Below are 19,872 nucleotides of genomic sequence, written 5' to 3' on the forward strand. Positions count from 1 at the left end.
TTATACCTGTACACTGATCGTCAATACAATTTATACAACTGCATGCATCAGCACGCACCTCTACTGCTGCAAAGGAACTGTTCAGTGGTACAGAACTAATATTCCTCATTCTCTTTATCCCAAGGGGACAACATTCACTCACTCAGAGATTTATTTCTAGGCAATTTCACACTATGTTTTCTAACCAAACACACATTATTTGTTAAATAAAAATAACAAAATTCTCTTGTTGTGTAGAAGCTGTCTTACCTCCTCAGGTCTGCTTATTTCAATACCCTCTGGACCACTGATGCCCAGATCCAAAGCTTCTTTGGCTCCCTGTGAAAGTCACACACACACACACACAACAATAATGGTTAGAAATCACAGATCCACATAGGCCCTAAATTTGGGATATGCACATATCACCTGGGGAAATAAAGTTATAAAATATTTGACACAGAATTGCCTCATTGGCTGTGTGTGTAGGCCTATATCACTATGTATATGAGAATAAAGCATGACAATTTGTTTAATTTTTAATCAAGAAAATCAGCGCAGATCAATTCAAATAACATGGTTAATGTCCCACATTCGGCCACTAGAGGGAGCTAAATGACATTCGGAACCATGAGAGTGCAGTTTTCCTCGGTTCACTGAATAACAGCCCACGGCAGACAGAGACAGCTGTCAGGTATACGTCACTCGTCAGCGGGGATTTATATTAATTAAAGCTACTGCGCAGTTTATTTTTAACCGCAGCTAACCGCTGTTCTGAAACGAACCCCCTCTCAAACAAAGCGGACGTAGTAATGGGCATGTGTGTTTATTGGAGCAGAGGTACGATATGACGTTTTGGCTAATTCCTTAGGGTTCATGGTGCGCATTCGGTCTGTCAGTGGATGCGCAGACAGCCCAAATTTCACGCATCCCACTGTTGACCAATCCTGATTCCTGCCTGGAATTAAACGGCAAATATGTAGGCTAACAACAGCGATGGCACGAGATATGCCTGACGTCGGAGGGAGCCGGTGGCGGGGGTGTCTGGCGAGGTTCTGGCAGGCTCTGAACGCACCGCGGATAATTCCCCGGTAATCCACTCCGCAGTCCCCGCCGTGGTGTGCACGCGCCGGACACACCTCCCGTTTATTGGGACTGAGAGGGGGTGATACCTCCCGACAGCCAACGCTCACGCGCCTTTACTATATTCCAATTCCGGGGATCCTCTGTCTGCAACCGGCGTCTTTTTTTTGTCACCAGAAGCGAGCGCGAATCACGCGACCGTGGGCTGAATGAAAGGCGGCGGCTAGCGGCTAGCAACGGTTTAAGAGGATGGGCGGATATTATATAACGGCTCTCGACCGCCTGCTGCTCAGTCAGAGCGCGCGCGGGCGCTGGCACAGAGCTGATGTAAACGCATCGCGGAAAACATGGCGCTGCTCTCGCCGGCTCCCTGCACACACAGCGCCCAGACCGGTTTCGGCAGGAAAGATGGCGGTCTGGGAACAGCGAGGGCAGTGTGTGTGTGTGTGTGTGTGTGTGTGTGGGGAGGGAGAAGTTGGTCATCTGCATCGTTGCAGTATGTGTGTGGTGTGCATCATGCTGGCATGATGTGTGTGTTTGTGTGTGTGCATATGTGATCTGCTGCCTTGTTTGTGCTTCAGGGAGGTGATGAAAATACATGAATGCACTCGGCATCAGCTGGAGATTAGAGATACAGAGATACCGGACTGGGTGGGGGGGCTGTGTGTGTGTGTGGGGGGGGCAGGGATGGGAGAAAAGAGAAAATAGCAGTATAGAGAGAGGGCAGAGGTGGAGAGAGGGGGACAAGAACGAAAGAGACAGAAGCGGACAGAAGGGGGGAGAGGTGAGAGAGATGGGAGAGGCACAGACAGAGAGAAAGAGAGGGAGGGAGGGTAGGGATAAATGGGCAGAGTGGGAGGATGCGGGGGAAAAAAGAGAAGGCTTATTAGTGCAGTGTAGAGATGTGTTTCTGCCTCTGTGTGTGTATGAATGTTTGTGCAGTGTTGCATGAATATTTGTTGCAGTGCTGCATGTGATATGCTGTTCTCAAAGGTCATGTCTATACAGCTTTCTTGGGTGTCCATGGGGCCAAAGCCTTTTTTTCTTTTTCTCCAAATAACACACCTAGTCAAAGACAGCCAGTCTAGTGTTATTTCCATATTCCCATTTAAATGACTCCAAATAAGCCCGACTAGCAGGGGACTGAATTAACCTGCCATCTACATTGTGACATCAGAATGGCAGGGATTGTGATGTCACAAAGGGTGCAGAACCCTGTTGTTCATCTGGGGCCCTTTGTCTGTAGCGCCATGGCAACATGGTAATGTCACCTTCACAGTTATTTCACACACACACTGACCACCGCACAGTCACTGACTGCACACACACATGGTTTATCGGTGTATATATTGGAATGCAAATCCACATTAAAGCCCCAGTGAAAATGCAGTGGGTTTGAGGGTCATGTGATGATAATGCATAAAGTCTGGATTCAGTGGTCTGTGGTACAACAGAGAGGGCATTCAGAATTTGTCCTTGGGGAGACATGCTGCACTTCTGGGTACGATCCAGACTGCAGAACCATGGCTCGGTTCGGCCCGGCCCGGCCCGGCCCGGCCCGGCGGTCTCCGCCCCGGTTTTCCCGCCCTCACCTCGGCCACCAGCTCGCCGTTCTCCGCGTGGACGCGCGCCACGGCGCCGATGTCCTTGCAGGTCTGGAAGGCCTGGTACAGCTCGCAGTCCCGCAGCATGTGCAGGTCCTTGTAGGCCATGAACATCTGGAAGGAGTTCACTCCCCGCTCCCGAACCAGGGTCTCCATCTCCGCCCGCACCTGCAAGGGGAGAACGGGGGGGGCTGTTCAGTTTTGGTACAATGAGGGGTTAACCCCTTCTATCCCTCTCCCAAGGCATCATGGGAGTTTTATTCAGGAGCAGTGACACACACAGGGGCAAATGAGGAGGGGTGAAACAAAATGGCTTCCTTTGGGAACCCTGTTCACTCAGAGAGATGTTTTTAAATGCTTGCAGTGTCATCCAGTCCTTAAGTATTGTAAGAAAACAAAAATGTGGTTTACAAGCCATGCATATTCAGTGGCTCTACTCCAGGTTATAAAAAAATTTAGATCCAGACTCTGGACAGGAATTGGAGATTTGGACAGCAAACATAAATAGTCTAAGACATGCATTTATCAGACACTGATGTGTTCTAACTTTGTGGTCTTCCTGACCGGAAACGAAAAGGGTGTAGTTACCTTGGGCCCCCACCAGGTGACGCCCACGTGCAGGGCGTAGTCGCAGCAGGTCTTGGGGTCAGCGATGGCCCGGCACTTTTCGTACGCGTCCAGCAGGGACGTGTCCCTCTCCGGCAGGACGTGCCCGATCACCATGGTAGTGCCACCGGCCAGGGCAGCCTGCAGGACGAGCAAGAGATGCTTTACTAAAGAGAGATACAGGATACAGCCCTTCAGCGCACTTAATAGGGAACAGGAACTGCCTAAGGTTATATCATCAGAGATGCTTTACTAAAGAGAGATACAGGATACAGCCCTTCAGCGCATTTTATATGGAACAGGAACTGCCTAAGGGAATCTCACAGATAGCTTACTAAAGAGAGATACGGACTTTGCCTCGTGCACTTATGGAAAGACTGCCACGGATCCTCAAGTATCATGAGGGATGGGACATTGGGACACCGTTCGGGGGGGGGGGGGGCAGCAGACCCTCCCCCAGCAGGCACCGGAGCCCCCGGCAGACTGCGACCAGCTTACCGAACACACCAGACGATCAATTATCGCCCATTTTCCCCGTCCCATTAAACAGGCCCCCGCAACGCCACCGGCTGCATCTGCCAGCCCGTTAAACCTCCAGACGGGCTACGAGTGACCGGCGCCTCCTGCCCGATCCGAGTGGCCAGGACATCCGCACAGGCCCCGCCCACCCTCCCCGGGCTGTAATTACGATTCGTCACATGTTAATCGCCGTGTAACACCCGCACACACTCGCCAGCGGAAGGCCCAGGCGCAGTGGAACTGCGACGCCCGAGACGCAGCCCGCAGCCCGCAGCCCGCAGCCCGCAGCCCGCAGCCCGCAGCCCGGCACTCATGCATTATGCATGCGCCCAGCGCCACGGCACCCGGCTGCAAGGCTCCACGCGGGCTCTACGTGGACAAATAAGGGGCTGCAGAGAAGGCTTGGAACGGGAATCTGAACATTTTTCCTGGCTTTTCCCCGGACAGAATTACCATGTGCAGCCTCTGTAACGGATTGAACGATGTTCAGGGTGCTTAATTATAAATGATACTCGTCAATGTGTGACAATTTCAGCAGAACTACATAACCAGTGCCTTAATTATTATTATTATATCACACTCATAAATCCCTCACATCAGCAGCTAGCCCTGCAGGTGGCACAGACCTCCACAGGTGACCCAGTTCATTCTGCTGCAGTCCTGCCAAACACAGAGACGTTTCATAAGCGGAGTCAGTTAACCCTTTGAAGGGCAGGTTCTTTGCAATGTTTTTTTCTTTTTTTTTTTCCCCAGAATTCTAAGCCAATGTTCTGGAACTCCGTTGATTTCAGTCACCAGCAGTGATTGTCACATCAGCATTAGAATGTTCAGTTAAGAACAGTTCAGTTCTAATCTCGTATTTGTGATGTCACACACAGCCAGGCAGGTTCCATTGTTTAGCCCTGTTTATGATGCTTTGTGGCTGGTCTCACACAGAACACGTGTAGGGGACCATAACACTTCATACTTTGAATATACACTCCCACAAGCAATTTCCTTTATTAACTTCTTATTTCAATCTTTGAATTCTCATTACTCTGCAGTTTAATGAGGGCGTGCTGAGGCTTCAGTGATGAATCATAAACTCTGAGGAATTGTACTGTAGAATTATAGCAACACAAGGTCACTTTATGCACCAGGACATCTGTGCCTATGGGCCAAAAACTATTTACCTGATACCAACCAGGTGTCTTCAGCTCTAATCTGCGCAATTATGATCGCACATTAGAGAAAGACAACTAATTACAGGCTTTGCACATACTACATTAGAATTTGATTAAGTTTCCCGGTGTAATTAAACCTCCCTCTTAATGACAAAAGGTGAAAAGTGAGAACACTTTTCAGCCAAGCTCCGAATGGTGAAGAAAAAAACAGTTTGGAAAAACTGAATATTTTTTTCCCCTACTTGGATTGAGATTGCAGGTAGATAAATTCCAGGTACATAACATTTGACAATGTGTAAAAAGGATTTACTTCATAAGCTTTGTAATATTTACTTTGTAATATTACTCTATGATATACGAGACCCTGGTCCTGGAGAGCCACTGGATAGGCTGGTTTTTGCTGTTACTAAGCGCTTGATCACCTGACCCGGTTTCCTGGGTGTGGATTGGTTGCTGATTTTAATGTGAACGCTAAAGCCAGCAGGCCCTGTGGCTCTCCAGGACCAGGGTCTCATACAATAACATCACCTGGTTTCAAAAATGCTGAAAAGCAGCCCCCCCCCCTTCCCCACCTCCCCCGCCTCACTTCCTGGCTTGTGGCCCCTCCCCCCCAGACACACGCGTGTCCTGTGAGCGGGGTAAGGGGGACAGGCGTGTTTGCAGCACCACGGGCATGTTCACCATGTCTGCCGCTTCCACGCGGAACCATGTGTCTCCATGGCAACCCAGGCTGTATGGCGAAATGCGCCTGTCTGACGAGATGCACCCCCCCCAGCCTCTGCCCCCCGCCCCCCCCAGGCCAGACAGCATCCAGGGCCGCCGGTCCACCCTGACAGACCCTGACAGACTTCTCACACTGCAGTCAAGAGACGGTTCGCTGCCTCCTTGACAACTGCCACGCCCACCAGTGCTGCACATCCACATGTGCAGAGAGAAACCAGGTTTAAACACAGCTTCCTCTTATTTCTTACAATACCCCCCCCCCCCACTCACACACACACACACACACACACACACACAGACGCTTTACACACACACACACACACACACACAGACGCTTTACACACACACACATATTCGGACACACAAAACACTTCCATTCTGACTCATAAGCTTGAGTATTATAATACTGCATGACTGGTGATACTCCATACAGAGACTATGGGACACATGGACAGAGTCAGATATTAAAAAGCACAGACTGACTGGTAACTGATGGTAGAGATGGCTGTGGGTGTAGCTCATTACTCTAAACCTGGGCCTGACAGGAGCTGTCAGAATGACAGATTACAGTCCCCAGCTTTATTGATCACACTGCTAAACTGGCTCACGGATGTTTTAATAAAATGGGTGTTTAGGGGCTTCTGGAATATTCTCCCACGGAACAGTCTCGTTGAACGGACTGTGTTTCCCACGTACACTGATTTGGGCACCCCCGTCTCCAGCATCTGACCAACTGCCTGCCATATACACCATATACAATCTTCAAATCCTTGCTGTCACTTTCCATAGAGAACTAGTATAGAAAACTGTATTCGGAGCGCAGAATTAGGTAAGCATAATGTTTGTTCCCCTCCAGAGAAAGAACCTCAGTGTGTTCTTTTGCAAGATTAAGGCCCCCTGTTTCTGGACAGGTATTCAGCTCGGTGTGCCCAAACCTTGAGCATTCTGTCCCTGTCACGGGTAAGGCGAAGAGCGACCTTACAGCGTGAATATTCATATTCACATTATTAATATTCATGTGGCCAAACAGAACCTGACACAGCGAGCACACAGGAGCAGCAGGTCACCAGAAAGTCACCCGCCATCCAGCTAAAAACTTTCTGCACGGACAGGCTCTCCCCTCCTCCCTCTGAACAGTATCGGCCTTCTAATGCTCGAATGCGGAAGGTTCCGGAACACAAGCCCAGTCCTTTTTGGCTGGACCGCAACAGCGGGGCCAGCCCTACAAGCGCGAATGTCTGTGACTGAGTGAGTGACTGAGTGAGTGATGAAGTCACGCCATTGGTCGGCCGGATCACGTGCCTTAGGTCCAGCCATACACCAGGTTTTAACCTGGTCTTGTCAAGTCAGAGTCACACGTGAATCACTCTCGCTATCTGCAGAATGTTCTGGTAAAAGACTACCTTCAGGTGCAACGAGAAGAGGGCTGCTTTCAGTTACTCCGGGTTAAAAGCCATCCGCGGAAATTAATAATTCAGGAAGGCATAAGGGGTTTAAGTGGACGCTGTTACCTGACTAGCCCGGTGCGTCGGGTGGTGAGAGTGCGTTCAACAGCACAGCGACGCACTCCTACTGTAACACAGTGTAGCAGGGGGCAGGGGATGCAAATCCACTGTGCTTCGACATTTTTTGCCAAAAAATAAATAGAAAATGTAATCGCCTACACGTTTTAGCTGCCAAGCCAAGACGCGGCTGAATTAATCCAACTGGGCTAATGAAACAGACATGAGGAAGAAATCGCACACATGGGTGTGTGGGCTGAGTGCCAGGCTGAGCTGTGGTCTGAGCGACACAAAGCCGTCCTCTCGGAAATAATAACAATAATTTCATTATTAAATTATTTTTTATATAGCATCTGTCATACAAAAAAAATGCAGCTCATAGTTTCTGAATTACAGAAAGAACAAAGAGCAATACACGTACATATGCACACAGATGCACACCAGTTAAAAAAATAAATAAAATATTGCTGAAAAATAGTATTGAGAAAATACATAAATAAACTAAGAGTTACAATAAAATGTAAATATACAGCAACAACTACAACTACAACTTAACCTCCCTCACAAATCACAAACGGGTCACGAACCAGCTGTTTGGGAACTACAGAAATTACCCATGATGCAGCTGACCACTAAGCCACTCTTCTGTCAGAGCTTTCCAAGCGTCTTCTTATGTTTCCAGTGGAAGCTGCAATTTAATCCCAAAACCGACATTATCCGCTGGTTTCAAGTATATTTTTCCAAAGTTTATGGGAAAAACTCTGGAAAAATCTTTTTTTACAGCATCATTAGACATATTTGTCCAGTGTGTATAAAACAGGAACACCCATGCCGTTCCATAACCTGGCCCCTTCCCAGGGAAAATGGTCAGTTCTTCTGGAATATTCCAGAAGGGGTAACATTCCAAATGTCCTGATTGTTCCTGACACATTATTATGGTGTGCTCAGGTCCATGAGCTGCTCTGGTTTCTAGCCTCCCGACAGCTTCCTGTTTCCTGTTTCTCTGGGGGAGGCAGACCTGACCTGTGAACACACTTCTACTACTACACACACACACACACACACACACCACACAAACACCACACACACCATATACGTGTCCACCAGTTCGGCGGATATATTTCATACTGAATACAGAAATGCCATCAACGCAACACACGTCTACGTTTGCGATTGCAGTGTTTGATGGATATCCGTTATTTGTTTGACAGACATCTGTTATATATAACACTGTAGAGGACACGGTATGCATTAACACAGATGTTGGTGACTGGAATCCTCTTCTAAAACAGGCATGGCTGCTGTGCCCCCCCGCCCCCCCACCACCCTTGGGCTGTCGGGCTATTCCGTTCCGCTTTCGTTTGTTAGCAACGCTGCAGCAGCTGGGCGGGGGGGCAGAAACAGAAGGGATTCTGGGTAATGTGATGTGGTGAGTCAGGAGCGGCAGTTACATGGGGGGCTCAGTAACACTGCTCCAGGGTGTGGTGCTTGGGGGAGGGGGGGCCGTGGGGGGGTTAGAGGGAGGTAGGCTTTTGTCCTGGCATGGGTTGAACCATGTGGAGTGGTAGTTGGGGTGGGGGGGGGGGGGGGGTTGCTGGTGTGGGCTGAACCATGTGGAGTGGTGGGGGGGCTGGTGTGGGGGAGACAGCTGTGATCTAACCCCTCCAGGCTGTAGATTTCCAGAAGGGGTACTGGAGGGGAACCACGCCCAAAGATCTGGACTGAAGGTGCACTGTCCACACGGTAAAACAGCCAGTGTTAAAAGAACTCCAATAGTGTACATTTTATTCTAAGTACATATAAACCCCACAGGGCTGATATAAACCGGGGCTTAATTAGCACAGAGTATTTTACAACTCATGGAAAAACCGCCACTAAAATAGCTGATGTTGTACATCACATATCCAGAAAACTGTCTGTCTGTCTGTCTGTCTGTCTGTCTGCCTGCCTGTCTGTCTGTCTGTCTGTCTGTCTGTCTGTCTGTCTGTCTGTCTGTCTGCCTGTCTGTCTGTCTGCCTGTCTGTCTGTCCGTCTGTCCAATTTTCTGCAGAATCATGCTGCCCATATCGAACACAGACATGTCAGCTCACGTGGGTGTGTGGCTCCCCTCCCCCACTCTAAGACCTGCCCTCCCTAAAATAATTAGGCTGAATTATTAGCAGCCGTCTGGGGATTATGACAGAGGGAAATTGTGTATCGCATCTTAATGTGCAAAGTCATTTCAGGAAGGAAACAAGATGATAAAATTAATTATGTCTTAACTATAAAAGCCGTTCCGAGTCGTTCCGAAACACGCAACGGGAAGCCATTACATCTCCTCACCTTTTATTTCTTTCCACTGAAACACAAAAAAAAACATTTATACTGAATAAAGGGGGAACTCAGGCGGAAGAAAAGGAACATTTCCAGCCGTTAAAATAACAAAACAGCACATTGCAGCGGGACGCGGTCTGACGAGCATTTGGGTTGTTAGGGAGCGTGGAATCAAATTTTTTATTTTCACCGTTTCCCCTAGGAAAATGTAGATCATTTCTCTCTGCCCAGAGCAAGGCACACCCGTCTGCCATCGCAGATCACAGTGTGTAAAACACAAAACATGAAAACACACCACATATTTCTGGGCCCAAATGCACCCAAATCCCCAGTAGCATACATTTCCTTTGTCAGGCGTGTGCTGTGTGTGTTATATATTCTGTATCTGTTGTATTTGTACTACTCGGCCCATGTCCAGCGTGTTCACGCTGTATCTGGTGTGTCAGCGAGCAGCACTGGGCTGGGGCGTGTTACACAAACAGCGCAGTGTAATAAACACGTCCGTCATAAACAAGCACACGAACGGCTCAGAGGCTGTGGGGAGAGAGGCTGTGTGCGACGTGACACTGAAACCAACAAAATCTGGAGCGGACAAACACATCAGCCGGCTGGGATCGGTTCTGCAGAGTCATTCCCTCAATTCAGGCCCCCGCTCCAAGGGCGAGGAGCGTGGACGACGCGCGTGGAGTCTGCCAGGCTCCACGTCTGGCGGTCTAAACGGAAACATCGAGACGTCTCAGGCAGGAGGCGTCCAGAGTAAAACGTCTCCAGGTCAAACGCACGGCTACCTGCAGGTTTCCACACGGCATTCCAGCGGTTCCGAGTCTCGACAAAAAAAAAAGCGAAGCCTTGTGTTGACGTCGCACTTAATTTGGCCCACTGCAAAAAAACTGTTTTAGATGAGAAGGCCTAAATAATAAGCCACTGACCTCCGACGATGGCGTGGCTCGGCACAAATCAAATACAAATTGAAGAAAAATGCGATCAAGCCTTATTTTTAACCCATTTTTTTGTGATTAGAATGTTCTTAACTGAGCATTCTAATGCTGATGTAACAATCACTACTGGGTAACTGAAAGCAGTGGAGTTCTAGAACACTGGCTTAGAATCTTGAAATAGACATTCCAAAAACCCTGATCTTCAAAGGGTTAAAAACAAATCACTGTTTAAACTGCATCCTGGCTCTTTCACACTGCAGCCCTTGAGGGAAAGGCCTCTCTCTCTCTCTCTCTCTCTCTCCTGCTCTCTCGCTCTCTCCCTGTCCCTCCTCTCCTCGTCCTCTTGCAGCTGTCTCCTTTGGAGTGCAGCACGCTTCCTCCCATGAAGAATAACCGGCCTTATTTTAAAATAGCAGCAAATGAGCGTCCAAGCTTCAGCCCAGCGACGGACCAATCAGGCTGCTTCACTCATTATGAGGCTAGGAGCAGGGGCAGGGAGTGTGTGTGTGTGTGCATGCGTGTGTAATCCTAGAAGGGGGGGGGGGGGGCACAGATGAGGCATTATGAAGACAGAGAGGCTTTATTAGCTGGCTGCCCATTGCAGCTTGTGGTGGGGGGGGGCACTGCTGGTAACCTTGGCAACACACACCGATTCCCATGGGCAGCTCTCAGCCCTGCCCAATCTCTCTCTCACACACACACATGATCTAACAACAGCAGTCACCCCCCCCCACACCCCCCTACCCCACCCACCCCCCCAGCATGTGCTCTATCTATCATCACCCACAGCCCTGCTGACACCACAGCACTCCCCTGTCTGGGGGGGGAGTGTTCAATCTAAGAGTGATGAGTCTTTTAAACTTTTAACTATGAGAAATGGCCAACAGGAAATTCTGTAATAAAACATTTAATCTGACATTTTACCGAATCCACAATAGGATCGGCCAATCAAGTAAAGGCCCAGGGACCGTATGGGGAACATTCTCATAACGTTCATCCCACAACAAGATGGGAATCTGGTCGGAAGATTTTCCCCAAAAGTCCACACATTTACGGTTTATTCCACTTCTGTCGGGTCATCATCATTCAACAGCAGCAGTCAGGGTCTTTTAATAGCGAACGGGAGCCAAGCAGTCATTTCCAATCCAGACTTCATTAATCACCCAATGAGATGTGATCTCCTGGTGCTGATGAGAACTGACACTCAGGAGTGCCTGTTTATTCACAAAATAACGGCCACCCAGGGTGTCAGCGGGCTTTGCAAACCCGCACTGGGGATCATCGTATCTGTGACTGCAGAACGAAGAAAGCATCTCTCATTTCCCTATTTACAAATCCACTCATTTGTGTTCATTTTGCCAAAATCACAGTCTCGTGATATCCTGTCACTAACAAAAAAAAGTAAGAGTAACACTTGCAGTGTCATCCAGAAAGAGAAACTATATATCAAAGTCAAAGATTCTACATTAAATTAAATTACATTAATCCTTTACAGTGTAAGATCACAAATATGTGATTAGAATGTTCCAAAGTGAATATTCTAATTGATCACTGCTGGTAACTGAAATAAATTGAGTCCTTGAACACTGACTAAAAACATTGAAAAAACTCTTCAAAGGGTAAAATTACATCATAATGTCCTGGGTGCTGATATCCTATTACCTTATGGCACAGTGACATCACAATGACATTATTGTGAAACAGTGAAACTGTATGCGAGGTTCTAATCTGCCCCTGGTGTTCCACAACTGTGAAACCTGTATCATTCCAATCACATGAGTGAGACAGGGACATTGGCACTATTTGGGGAAGCAACATTTCCAGAGAAGGAAATATTAAGTTGTTGGGAGTTGTTCTTGGAATGACTGCATGGGATCTGTTTGGGAAAGTCTGAAATCCCAGAGGAGCACCATTAATCCACCTCAAAAGCATTCCCTCTCATACCGAGCTAAAATAAATGCTTGCAGTTAAGAGTTTTCATTCCTGATCAAACACATGGCAACGTTTCTTTTTTTTTGTTGGAAAAAAATGAGACTAAATGAATGACAAGCTATAAATAACCTTGTCATGAGCTGGCTTATTGCTGTGGGAATCTTTCATCTATTCTCATATCATATTTTCATATTCTCCTTCACAAAGAGGCGCAGACATGAAATGATATGACACAATAAATAATACTCCACGCTGTGTATTAATAATATGCATTGTTATTAGTAGTCCAATGCGATGTCTTTACCCAAACGTGTACGGCTGCACAGAAGCACATCGTCCATAAATCAGCTAAGTAAATAAATGTAATCACCCGTAATCGCGCGTGTGATTTTATCGCCAGTTCAGACACCATGGCGGTAATGATGAGTGGTGGGCCTGCCTGACCTGTGCCATAGATCTGAAAGGTCACGCGTTTAGAGTCCCTCAAGAGAGACATTAAACGTGTGCCTGTGTGTGTGCGCACGTGCGCGTGAGAGTCTGTGTGTGTGTGTGTGTGTGTGTGTGTGTGTGTGCATGCGTGCGTCTGTGTGTGCACACTGTCAGGCCGTGTGCAGAAATTCTAGCTTAGGACCTTCATGTGAGCAGGTGGAGAGAGGGCTGGGTGAATAATTTAATTAGGAAATTCAGACAGAGCGAAGGAGAGAGAGAGAGAGAGAGGAGTGAGAGGGTGAGAGGAGAGAGAGAGGGAGAGGAGGTGAAGAGAGGGAGAAAAGAGGGAAAGGGAGGAGAGAGAAGAGAGTGGAGGGAGAAGACAGAGAAAGAGGGAGAGAGGACAGAGGGGAGAGGGAGAAAGAGGAAGAGAGGGAGAGATGAGAGAGAAGAGAGAGGGAGGGAAAGGAGGGAGAGAGAAAGAGACAGAGGGGGAGAGAGAAAGAGAGAGAGGGAGGGAGATGGAGGGAGAGAGAGAAAGAGAGGGAGAGAGAGAGACCTTCTGGGATGTGAACATTCATTCGTTATGCATTATGCATGTAAATTAAATGTGCACGTTACAGCTATGCATATTATTGACATGGACAGCTATTTATAGCATACTGTGGTTTAAGAGAGTAAATTGCCACTCAGCAGATATTGAAATTGCCTAATTTCAGAAAAATTAACAGCTCATGTGTACAGTCAATACTCTCCATTTCAATTCCGGTGAAAGCAGTGCAATTCAGAGCAATAAACCCCGCCCACTTTTCCAGGACTACCATTTCCTAACCAATCACATCAATCAGTCGCAGTGAAAACGGAAATTCAGAAAACCATGAACCCACAAGGAAAGTGGCTGAACGGAGAGGGGAGGCCTGTCAAACGTACCGTGTTTCCCCCAAACTGGCGTCCGAAATGCCGACCGGTCGACACAATCCCCGCTGGGCCCACATATCCACGTTCACATGTTCTGCACAGTCAGCACATTCACAGTCTATTACAGTATATTCCATTTATGTGCGGGATTGCCATATTATGTCTTACGTTGGCAGGGATAATTATACCCAAAAAAGGACTATAAAATATACAGCAGTGCATTCAGTTTCCATATAGGGACATTTGTCTGTGGGTCCAGCCTTTTGTTGGTGGGGCTGATGTGTGTTTCTGTGACGGGGGGGGGGGGGAGGGCAAGGGGGTTTGGACTCCTCCTGGTTTCTCTCAGTGTGAGGATGCAGTGGTGTCTCTGCTTGTCTCCATAGTGGAAGGGGGAAGGGGGGAGGGGGGGGTGATCTCATGCAGGGTGAAGGTCAGCACCCTCCTCCTCCTCCTCACCGTTGTTTCTCGTCTCTGATTGGCCATCTCCGCTGACAGCGATGGCCTTTCAGACCACTTAAGGCAAGCTGAGGGAATTTTATCCCTTTTAGAAGAGCAGGTTTTTTTCTTTCAGAGTTCTAGAACTCCACTGCTTTCAGTCGCCAGCAGTGATTGTGACATCATCACTAGAATGTTCAGTGAAGAACACTCTAATCACATATTTGTGATGTCACACCTGAAAGGCTTTTAAGCGTCTGAGGATTCATGTCCATTCACACATCACAGTAATTTATTTTTCATTTTTTATTTTCTTCACATCTTTCTTCAGCCAGAATATTTTATGACTGCACCCAGCCTTAAAGACTAATTCACAACCCAATTCTGGTTCTTGCACAACACTAGTAAAGTAATGAATATACTGAAATTGACAAAGAGAACGTGCATGTACCGCAGTACATTATCCCTCCATTTTGTTTCTACGATTACATAAGCACAGAGAGGGGGGGTTACATAAGCTCCATCCCTCTGATGAAACGTGGTAACCGATAAAGACAAAGAGTGTACTTAAAATTAAGTACACTCTTTTTATATATTTTTTTTTACTAAAGCACATTTTGCTAGGAGATTCAGAATAATGTCCAGAGAGAACAGAGCATTGATGTTGAATCACAAACACCAACATGACCATGTTGTCGTGTGGTACAAGTGATGAAAGGGCTAGGGAAAATGGCAGCTGGGGCAGGACTCCATTTCCCATAATGCTCTCTGGATTGAGGAGGCGGGAATCCTGCTACCCACAGTCAACCGAGCATTTTCATCATGTAATGCAACAAACATGGAGCAGCTCCACACTGACACGAGGTTCACGTACGTGAAGCTTACTAGAAGAGCGGAAACAGGTTTATAAGAATACAAATCCTTCTCTGCCATATTCATTAACTTAAGCCTTTCCAAGTGCCACAAGGAAGAGGTGTAATATTTCACACTTAAATTGGATTTTCCCTCAGCAATCTCATTACGCGTTCATGCAGTCTGCACAAATACACAAATCTCCCAAGTGGGGCTCGGCCGATTAGGAAGCAAAAAAGGAGAAGAAACAAAACTACAAAAGAGCTCAAAAACCTCCTACACAGAGAACCAGACCCACCATCACCATCACATCGTCATACTGGTTCTCCATTTAAAAACAAGGCATGTGTCCATGGATCTATTTCAGAAGAAGCTTCCCACGGACCGCTGGTAAACTGCGTCTTAGTCTAACGTTAAAAGGACCGTAGCGGCAGAAAATAACTTAGCGGGAAAAAGTAAGAGCGTAACGCTGACTAGACACAATCTGTTATCACCCTCATCATCATCACCATCATCATCCTCTCTAAAGCCCACATGGAGGGTAGGTTCACAGTGCATTTCAGCATGGGAGAATTGAGCAGTGCTTCCAGTCAGTCAGACAGAACGGTCAGATGGGGGGGTGGGGGGTGATGGGGTGGGGGGGGTGTGGGGGGGATGGGGGTCGAGCTCACGGAGCAGGTGAGGTCACAGACAGATCAATGCCGTGGCATCATTACCTGCAGCACAGACACCTGGGGACCGACCGAGCTCTCTCAGAATTCCACAGCACACAAACACAGCTGTAACAGGTGAATTCCACCTAAAGAAAAACACGTAAACATGCAGACGCTCAGAAGCTTCCCATACTGTATGTAAGGAGCTGTCCTGTACAGCCTACACCCCAGTGTGAGATCACAGCACAGGACAGCCTTTTCTCCACACTTAAAATCCCATTTCACACGGAGATGTCTGCATTCTTAGGCTCTCCGCTCCAGAAATGCCCTTGATTTAAACCAGCTGTCCATCTGCGTATCCGTGTCAAACTGTTAAAAAACCCCCAGAAACTGCTGTGGCATTCCATCCAGACTGATTTATTGACTGACATTTAATTCAAAGGGGCAGAAGAGGAATCCTCATCTCTGCTCTTGAAAAATGTTCTGCTCGACTAATCTGCAAAGGTTTGCATTTTAGGGCCTTGCACGAACAGAGACTATGTTCCTGTGCTGTCAGGAACAGCAGCCTGTGTTCAATTAACAATTGTTCTTTGTACTTTAACTTACAACTAAATACAAATCTTATATTTTTTAATCACACGTTCGGTTTGGTAAGTTAGATTTAGTGATTGTGGAACTCACCAACCTCTAATTGTGAAGGACAAAAAAAATCCCTGCTTTAAAGCATTAGGTCACTCTAAGAACAAATGCTGATCGGATCCCAGCCAGTGTCATCAGAATTCCAGAGACAATGGGCTGATGTAATTCCACAGCCAATCAGGAGAGAGAGACATCTCCATTGCATTCCGAGTGTAACTGTGACATCAGCAAGCTTCAGGGAAAAAAAAAAAACAAAAAGATTCCACAGACAGTGGTGATGTCAGAAGAATAACCAGCACACGACCACCGTAAACACGTTTCATTACATAGCAGCAAACAATCCCACAATGCAATGGGGGGGGGGGAGCAGGTGTCAGCTGACCCCAGCGAGGGTCGCTGCGGGCCCGAGACGGCCAGGAGCCCGTGCCTGGGAATCATTGTCTCCCCAGCACAATGGCACCAGTGAACACACTCCCAGAAAGCCATCTATGCAGCCCCGCCGTTTCTATGGAAACCACAAATAATCAGTCACAGGCTGCGCCTGCCAAAAAGCTAGAGAGAAAGAGAGAGAGCGAGCGAGAGAGAGAGAACAAGAGCCAGAGAAAAAGAGATGCAGACAAAGAGAGAAAGAAACAGACAGAGAGAGAGAGGGACAGACAATGCTTCTGTTATTTTCATCAGTCCCCTGCGTACACAGGTCTGTCATTGTCACGGTAACACAGATCCCAGAGCTCCTGTCACTTATCTCACAGAGGGGCGAAGTCATGACTCATCCCCCAATGTCCGTACCCTCTGCCTGTATGTGTCTGTGAGCCTGTACTCCCTGTGTCTGTGAGTCTGTCCTCTGTGTCTGTGATTCTTTCTTCTGTCTGTCTGTGAGCCTCTCCTTCCCTCTGTATGTCTCTTTGCCTATAGTCTGTGTGTCTGTGAGTCTCTCCTCTCTGTGTCTGTGCGTCTCCCCTCTGTGTGTCTGTGCGTCTCCCCTCTGTGTGTCTGTGAGCCTGTACTCTGTGTGTCTGTGAGTCTCAGGACTGTGTGTCTGTGAGAGTCTAACCTTTGTAATAAACTCTCACAGGGCTGGAGGGCTGGAGGAAACGCTGGTTATGTGAAGGGAAAAGCTCGCTATTCACATTCACCGCAGGGGTCCACACAGCTCTCTGGTGCTGCAGCCTTAAACTGCCTGGCATCCCTGCAGTTCATAAAGCCCAGCGCCTGGCACCCTCTGTTTCCCAAATTCAAGTGCTTGGCATCCAGCTTTCAGTTTCGTGTGGCTGATCTGCCGCACATTCACAGGAAAAGATACTCTTCAGCAGAGTAGAGTAAAAATCAATGCATCAATGACATCACAGATAAAAACACTCTTCAAGCGAGAGTATTAGAGACGAATGCCTATGACATCACAGATAAAAGATGCTCCTCAGTAGAAAGAATTTTAGACCAATGCCAATCACAGACAAAATATATTCCTCAGAATGTTAACAAAAAATGATTATGACATCACAGATAGGCTTCTCTTCATCACACTGAACTAAAAATCACCAGTCACAGGCAAAAGACGCTCTTCAGGAGAGGAAGGAGATAAAAATAGTGTTTGTGGATGAGGTCTGTGGATCAGGTTCCAGCACACACAGAATTCATTAATCACTGACCGCCCAACAGACAGAGACACGGCTAGCAGATAAAATAATCAATGAGCGACACGGCAAAAGAATCACTAAAATAAAATCCACCGCGTGTTAAATTCACCTCTCGCAGCCCCACAGTGGTTAAAGACTCCATTTGACTGCTGTTGCCAGTAAATCTAAAACATAACTGGGAATTGCTCCTGTTCCATGCCTGCTATGCACTTTACAGCACATTATTGATCTGAGGCCACTTACATTACTGAACAGGCCTTGTAGCGCTATGTTCTTTCAGTGTGATGTCATTTCCTCCGTTTGTCATTTCATACAGTTCTGCATTAAAGCTGAAGCACTGTGAACGTGTGTGTGTGTGTGTGTGTGTGTGTGCGTGTGTGCATGTGTGTATGAGTGTTACAGAAGCACAGGATGATTCATGTCTTGTACAGGACGAACATGCGAGACCTGACTAAGCATGAGATCACTCTCTACCCACGATTCCCGGCGTGAAAACCACACCACCTGCACACACACGGGACAGCTGCTGCTGCAGCCTGCGCATGCGTCCGCAGTCACTGCGCAGAAACGTGCGGGGTGTGGTCACCCCTGGGGAATTCTGTCAACAGAACAGAGCGCCTGCTAGCCGGGACAATAACTGGCACAGAGAAGACCCCACATCCTGCGTTAGCTGACTAGCACACAGGGCAGTGACTGTACAACGAGCACAACCCAAAAAATCTGCCTCAGTGTGAAAAGCCAATCTGTCTACGCTCAGTCAGTCCCATTTGAACGGTCCCACTGGAAACTACTGCACATACACAGAAACAGGCCACACAGCAAAACCTTCAGTGTTCACATCAACACTTTCAGAGTAGATTTCACTCTGACAAGAGTACAGTTAAGATCCCATTTGGACTCTGTTTATAAACTCATTAATTTCAAAGAGCACTGAGCTCTCCAGTGTTCCGCAGTCTCCTGGTTCCCACAGAAAGGGGGTGGGGGGGGATAGCAGGGAGGGGGGCGGGTGTTCATGGTGGGAGGGGCGGGGCAGTGTTGGCCAAGATTGTAGAGGCTGGCAGATGGTTTGCTTCCGCCCCCACCCCCCGCCCCTCCCAACACACGATGCAAACCACAGGGAAACAATCGATCTTGCTTTGTATCTTTACCCCCCACCCCCCCATTCCTCAGCAAGGGTCTCCCAGCCCCATTGTCAGGGCGGGGTCAGGGGTGTGTGCGGGGGGGTTTTGCGCAGTATAAAGACCTACATTAGCAGGCAGCGTTTGAGCGCTCGCCCAGGGGATCCCCGTCTTCCTGTTAGTGGGGTACACATTGCCGGTAAACCCCAGCCCAAAGACACCGGGGGTGGGGGGGGGGGGGGCGGGGGGGTTCAATCGATACGGACCAGACACGGCCTCCCTCTAACTCTGATGGATAAATCACGGGATGGTCCCCACAGAGCACAAGTCCTGCTTCTGAGAACCTGCTGCTGACCCCTCTTCTAACCCAAATTCCTGCTCTGCCAATCCGACTCTCCCTCTTTCTCCTTCCCTCACTCCACCTCCTACCCCACCCACCTCCTTCATCTCTTCCTTCTCCTTCCTCTCTCTTCTTCCATCTCTTCTTCCTCTTCTTCTACACCACCTCTCCTCTCGTCTCTCCAACCCATCTTTCTCTTCCACATCTTCCAGCTATTCTTCTCTTCCCTGTTTCCTCTGTTTTTTTCCCAGAATCCTCCTTGGCTCCAGCAGTGTATCTATGACACTCATGACTGTTACAGATGTAATTGATTCTTGGAAACCAATCACAGGCAGACATCAGACACCAAAGATAATAAACACAATTTTTATTACTTTTTTTAAAAATAGGGCTTTAAGGAGACTCTCTGCAGCCATTTTGTGGGAACATATGAAATAATATTTCTTCTCCCGCAGGAACTAAAAACAGTTTTAGGGTGTTATTTTCCAT

At 47.9% G+C, this 19,872-nt stretch overlaps 1 protein-coding gene across 1 annotated transcript in view; it reads right to left on the reverse strand.

Moving 5' to 3' along the window:
- Window positions 1-19,872, reverse strand: part of dpysl5b (dihydropyrimidinase like 5b) — a 38,281-nt gene that overhangs the window by 8,436 nt on the left and 9,973 nt on the right. Inside the window, exons 3-5 of the mRNA XM_064340689.1 lie at window positions 3,255-3,413; window positions 2,655-2,834; window positions 250-318 (exon numbers count right to left, since the gene is read on the reverse strand). Coding sequence (XP_064196759.1) covers window positions 250-318; window positions 2,655-2,834; window positions 3,255-3,413 — 408 coding nt within the window. The remainder of the gene's footprint in view (window positions 1-249; window positions 319-2,654; window positions 2,835-3,254; window positions 3,414-19,872) is intronic.

The sequence above is a fragment of the Anguilla rostrata genome, chromosome 6, assembly GCF_018555375.3.
Source record: "Anguilla rostrata isolate EN2019 chromosome 6, ASM1855537v3, whole genome shotgun sequence".
Lineage (NCBI taxonomy): Eukaryota > Metazoa > Chordata > Actinopteri > Anguilliformes > Anguillidae > Anguilla > Anguilla rostrata.